This window comes from Egretta garzetta, unplaced genomic scaffold, assembly GCF_000687185.1.
Source record: "Egretta garzetta isolate BGI_Z169 unplaced genomic scaffold, ASM68718v1 scaffold101, whole genome shotgun sequence".
NCBI classification, from domain to species: Eukaryota; Metazoa; Chordata; class Aves; order Pelecaniformes; family Ardeidae; genus Egretta; species Egretta garzetta.
In genome coordinates this window covers 980,936-986,799 of record NW_009258666.1, presented here as the reverse complement: position 1 = coordinate 986,799, position 5,864 = coordinate 980,936, and the positions used below count along the sequence as shown (strand labels likewise).

Sequence of the window (5,864 nt, the reverse complement as noted above, 5' to 3'; positions counted from 1 at the left end):
TACCCCTGCCATCCCACCACTAAACCCTGGTCCTAAGCACCTCGTCTGCCCGGCTTTTAAATCCCCCCAGGGACAGGGACTCGACCCCTTCCCTGGGCAGCACCTTCCAGCTCCTGTCAACCCTTTATGGTGAAGACATTTTCCCTAATGTCCAACGAGATCTCTGGGGGCATCCCTCCTCGCCCCAGCACGCAGGCCCTGCCTTGCTTCTCCCAGCTGCAGACACAGGGAAGGTGTCTGATATCTGCGGGCAGGCACGGTCCATGTGCTCGTGCCTCCCACCCCAGCACCCAATCACCGCAGAGCCCCGGTGTCACGCGCTGCCATCATGCTGGTAGGGACCTTAGTTACCCATATGTAAAATAAAAAAAAAAAAAAATCACCTGGGGTGGTAGAGGATGAGACAAAACACCTGCCTTTAGGGAAATGTGACGGCGAAGCTCAGCGACACCGTTACGTGTGCACGGTGCTACCCGGTGCCCGCTCACCCAGCCTCCCCCGGAGGCATTGCCCAGCGCACGGCGCCACAGGAGGAGGAAAAAACACCTTAAAAAAACTGTCCGGGTTACAGTTTTCTGTGGTTAGGAAGAAACACAGAAATCCATTAAAAGGAAGTTTGCCCAGCGGGAATCCTGCAGTGGCCAGTTACGGGAAGGGTGGAAAAAGCAACCTCTGCTCGGGATGAGCTGGGGCCATCGCCCCCTCCCTGGCTGGCGAGGAAAGCTGCCGGGGACTTGGGGGTGCAGCGAGAGGAGGCACCGTGCTGGCATACGGCCGGAGCACTGGGGTGGCTTCCCCGTGCCCCAAAATGCTCCAGCCTGAGACCACAGCCCCCAGTGCAGCAATTGCGCAACTCTGACTAATCCGTGATCGTGCAAATGGGGGAAAGGCACGGAGGCAGCAACCTCCCAGAGAAGAAATGACGGCGGCCCAGCGCACCAGGGCAGTCGGCATTGCCCACTTTCAGAAGCCAAAGGTGACCAGCACCAGGGCCACCATCGCAGGGGTTCCTCCTGCTCCTCCTTCAGCATCTGCTGGGGCAGATCCGTGACCAGGAGAAGCCAGTTTGTCCATATAAGCTGCCATGTATTGGGGATGAGGTGGGTCCCCCATGGGATCATGGCTCATTTCTTCTCCTATGGGGTGGACAATGTTCTTGGGGGGATTAGAGACCCCCATGGCAAGGCTGCCTGCCCCAGGGCCACAGCCCGCTGCCTTCCCTGAGGGCAGAGCAGCTCTGCAGGGACCCTCCAAGCCCCCATGCTCCCGCTTTAGGCAGAACCGTGCCTGTTCATTAGGCTAACGAGGCTGTGAAGGGCCAGCAGGGACCCTCAGGCTCCCTGCGCCCCCATGGACCACCCACTCCCTCTAGCAAAGCGGAGAAGAAGATGCAGAGACAGGAGAAAAATTGCCATGATCAACCAGAGGCGAGGACCAGGAGAACCCACAAGAAGCCGCAAAGCAGGGACTAACCCCCAGGATCAGTCCCAGTTCCTTCAGAGCAGCACTGAGCACTGCGTCATGGCCAAGAGCAAGCCTACATTGGTGCATTTGCAAAAATAAATAGTAAAATTCCCTCCGTGGATGTCAGCGTGGTGCCCTTTGCATCCTGTGCAAGGGCATGAAGCCGCCTGGGGAAGGCGGTGGGGTGAGGCCAGCCTCCCACGAGGACACCAACGTGATGGGGAAAGAGGCAAAAAGAGCGCTATAACGCCGTTTCATTTTCACTGGGGAGCGTGGATGGCCAGTGATGGCTACAAGCTGTTCCTGTGTGCTTTTAGATTTACAAAGGTCAAGGAAAAAATGTCAAATGTTGGTGACCTGAGCTAGGGAGAGGTGAACAAGCCCAGCATGGGTGTCCCAAGCAAAGGAGCCAGCTTGAGCCACCAGCAAGCCTCCGTAGGGCTCACCCCAAGGCAAAATAACTCCCAGCCCTCAACTGACAGGTCTGAGAGCATCCAAGTCGCTGACACCTCGCTCCTCCCTCGGTGGCCCCGCGGAGCGTTGCACCCCGTGGCCGTCCCTGCAGGTTTCCACTGAAAATGCAGTGGAAGATAAACCACTGTTGAGAACCCAGCCCCTGTGGCTGAGGCCTCCCCGTCCTGATAGCCATTGGTAACCAAAAACTGACTCACAGATGTGACATTTGTGGTTTGATGACTTAGAGGCAAGCGGCTGCCATTGTGACGGCAGCGCCGGAGGTCCCAGGAGGGCACAGCTGGACCCAGGAGCCAAACCACGGGGTGCTCGGATGGAGCAGAAAAAGATGCAGTTATTTTTTCCTTGAAAAAAAAAAACCCAAAACCAAAACACCCCCCAAAACCACCCCCAAAAAAATAAAATAGGAAAGTGTTTGGCAGCCCTGCAGAGGAGCGCGGCCATCCCTTGGTCAGGTCCCATGTGCTGCGCCGGGAGCTCAGGCTGGCACCCACCACGGGGTTTGGCTATTGGGAGCAGCAGGGGAGTCCCCCCAGTTCAGCCCAGTTTATCTTACAACTTCAGGCTGGTCTCCAAAAGTAGTGATGAGATGTGAGGGCAGCCCCCAAGGCCCCAAGCCAGCGCTGGCCACCAAAAATGGGGTTTATATCCCCCAAACCATCAACTGGAGGCAAATTTATTTCAGTCCCCGCCGGATATTTTACTCAGTCATGAATCCAGCACGTGTGAGTGGGGATTGGTGCCGCTCTCCCACGTGGGGCTCCTTCGCCCGCCCCATTGTAAAGCCAAAAAAAAAAATAAAAATCCCTTTTCTATAAAAAAAAAAAAGTTTCCAGACTAACTAGTGAATACCTTTGGGATTTTTCGTTTCATTCCTTAAATATTTGTGCAAACAAACACCCATTTTCATGGATGTGCCCAGAAAAGCAAACAAAAACTATGAGTGCGGTTGAATCCCCCAAAGCCATGAGGAATTTCAATGAACGCCGGTGACTGTTTTGCAGTACTCGCCCAACTCTCGCTGGGCAGGAGAAGACGCGCTGAGCTCCTTAAAGAAAACAAGGATTTCTTGTCCTAATACTAAACAAATGTTTCACCCTTTGGCCCTATGCCATCCTTGGTGCAATCGTTTTATTCCTCCCTATTTAATAAAAAATTATGTCTGAAACAAAGATGTTTATTGCTTTTATGAGCTTCTATTTGTATGGAAATCGCCTACAAGACGTGATATTTCTGTTGCTTGCTCTCTTTTTATTTTTAAATGAGAAAGCCCAGTTAAACCCCGGCATTTCTTCATCTGGCTTGCGGAGGGAGAAGTATAGATTAAAAAGAACCGTGCAAATGTTTTTTATAAACTTCTCTTATTTCCTTGCCATGGGACTGCCTTTAATTAGCTGCATAAAGTACAAAGGACACATTTATAATGCCACCATCTCTGAGCAGAGGGCATTCAGATGAACGGGACCGTTCTGCTTATTTGCCCTGCTCTCCGGCATGGTGCATCCAGGCTGGGGAAGCTGGCCGGGATTTGCCCCCCAGCCCCATCCCTGGCTCTTGCTGCTGCCTCTCCAACACCCTCCGCTCGGAAGAAGACTCCAGCTTGACACCACCGATCCGCCTCAAAAGGCCACGTAACCTTTTGTGTTCTCAAAACCAGGCCAAAATCTGCTCTGGAGCAACATGTTCCTGGGTGACCTGCTGCGTTCTGCTCTTTGAGGGGGGGAGGATTGATGATGTCCCTCCCCTGACCCTCTCAGGTTCACTGCAACGAGCCATCGCTCAGGACCTGGGTCCTCGCAGCCACGACCAGCTCGAGCATTTGCTCCTGAACTGCCTCCAGAAGGGAAAAGGCGGAGATTTGTAGAGCCGGATGCATTAGCAAGCCCCTGGCTTCTTCCCAAAAAGGCCTCGGCACACACCTGGGAGCCACCGTCCCAGCAGCTCCAGCCCCCGCCTGCCCGCCCGGTTCACCCCGAGCAGCGTGGCCGCAGAGGGGCTACGGCGAGAGGACGGCAGCTGTGAAATGAAGGCGGGTTCAAGTCCAAGGACCTGAGATCCTGGCTGGGAGCTGGGATCACTCAGAGAAGAAATTTGGGGAGAAGCGACTGCCTCTGGCAGGCAGTTTGCCTGTCCCGAGGCAGCCGGGAGGGATGAGAGCATCGTGTCCCGGGGTGCGCAGAGAGGCCAGGAGGAGTGAACCCATTCATCGCCCAACGGAGTTATATATTTAGTAAAGCACTATATACAGTTGCCATGTGTTTTCATATTTGGAATAGCATATATAAAGTAAACAAATAAAGTTGTAAGCATTAACACAGCCCTAATCTCCCCCAGCTCTTCTCTCCTTGCAAACCGGTTTCTCTCTAGAAGCAATTTATATTTCTGCAGATTTTTGCTCCCCTTGGGCTGCACCCGTCCAACAACTTGGACTGCAGCAAATGCATCAAATCAATCCCAGCACCGCTCAGCCCGACCCTTCCCAAAGCTGCATCAGAGCCCGCTGCCAGTTTGCTTCTTTGCAAAAAAAAAAAAAAAATAAAATAAATGCAAAACCCGATGACGTTTCCTGCCACCGAGGAACGAAAGAGGCCGGTCTGTACTCACCGCGCAGGAAAGCGGAGGAGTAGGTGGCGAAGGAGTCGAAGATGCTGTTGGAAGCCATCCCTGTTGTCCCTTATCCTGGCTCCCCTGGAGGGATGGGAGGAGGAAGAGGAGCGATGGAAGAGGTGGCAGCGAGGGAGAGGAAGAGGAAAACCCCGCTGGCAGCGCAGGTAGCCTCCGGCTGGCTGGTGGTTCTGTGGTCGGCACGGCAGAGCCGACGGCTCGGCATCCGCTGGGTGGGAGACTGGCGTCACCTGATCCGTGGCGTCAACGGGCCGGCGATATCATTGTGGCTTCGGGGTGCTGGGGTTGGGGTTTTTCCCCCCCCCCCTTACTTTTTTTACTAATAATTTTATGGTTTGTCAGTGGCGGTTCATGGGAGGCTCGCTCGGACTCGTGGCTGAGTGACAGACGGGAGCAGAGAAGACATTTCACTTTAATTAATTATGTTGTTGCCTTAGAAGAAATGAAGAAGAGAGCCCATAGATTCCTAATTGGGTGATTGAAGTAATAACCCATTTACATGCCGTGGTTTTCTCCTTTTAACTGCCTTTTCTCCCACATTCACCACTTGTCTGTATCCTAATTTTGAGCTGTACACGGCTTTCTGACTCCCAGCTGGGTATGGGGACTGCGTGCCGAGACTGTTTCCATATGTGTAGATGGGTGGTTCTTCTTCACAAGGATTTTATGTGAATTAGTATTAAGCAAAAATATGAAGCACATGCAGCAGAATAAACAGCACTGGGGGAACGGGGAAGGTGGAGATGGCTGGCGAGGAGGTGGAAGAGGAGGAAGGCAGTGGCTACGGCTGAGCTCCTGCTTTGCCCAAATAACAGCAGATAATTTTTATTTATTTATTTATTTTTTTAAATAATAAAGCCAGTAATACCAGCACAGCAAATTTCCAGGAGCACCTAAAGATGCCATTTTTGCTGGACCACAAAAATACCAGCACCCAATGGGTGCTCATGCCTGGAATAGGAGCGGCCCAGGAACGCCTGAGGCCGATGGGTTTTCTCATAGAAAATTGCCATTATCACCCTCGGAGATGAATTTTTCCCTAAAGGGGAAGAAATGTTGAATTGAAACATGAGATGATATTTGTCCTTTTTTTCTCCTCATAAGAAAAAGCAAAGGGGGCTCTCCGATGGAGTAAAACAAATGCAAACTAAGTCTGAGTGACCAAAATCCACAGGGAATCATAGAATGGTTTTGGTTGGAAGGGACCCCTAGAGGTCACCCAGCCCAACCCCCCTGCAGGAGCAGGGACACCTTTAACCACATCAGGTTGCTCACAGCCCCATCCAACCTGGCCTGGAATG

At 52.8% G+C, this 5,864-nt stretch overlaps 2 protein-coding genes across 2 annotated transcripts in view; one reads left to right on the top strand and one right to left on the bottom strand.

The window, feature by feature from the left end:
- The window catches only part of RUNX3 (RUNX family transcription factor 3), a 63,690-nt gene extending 59,090 nt beyond the window's left edge, over positions 1-4,600 (bottom strand). The window contains exons 1-2 of the mRNA XM_009648563.2: positions 4,543-4,600; positions 3,725-3,768 (exon numbers count right to left, since the gene is read on the bottom strand). Of these exons, the coding sequence (XP_009646858.1) occupies positions 3,725-3,768; positions 4,543-4,600 (102 nt within the window). The remainder of the gene's footprint in view (positions 1-3,724; positions 3,769-4,542) is intronic.
- Positions 4,601-4,655: 55 nt separating this feature from the next.
- SYF2 (SYF2 pre-mRNA splicing factor) overlaps positions 4,656-5,864 on the top strand; it is a 69,295-nt gene continuing 68,086 nt past the window's right edge. The window contains exon 1 of the mRNA XM_009648562.2: positions 4,656-4,775. Coding sequence (XP_009646857.1) covers positions 4,656-4,775 — 120 coding nt within the window. The remainder of the gene's footprint in view (positions 4,776-5,864) is intronic.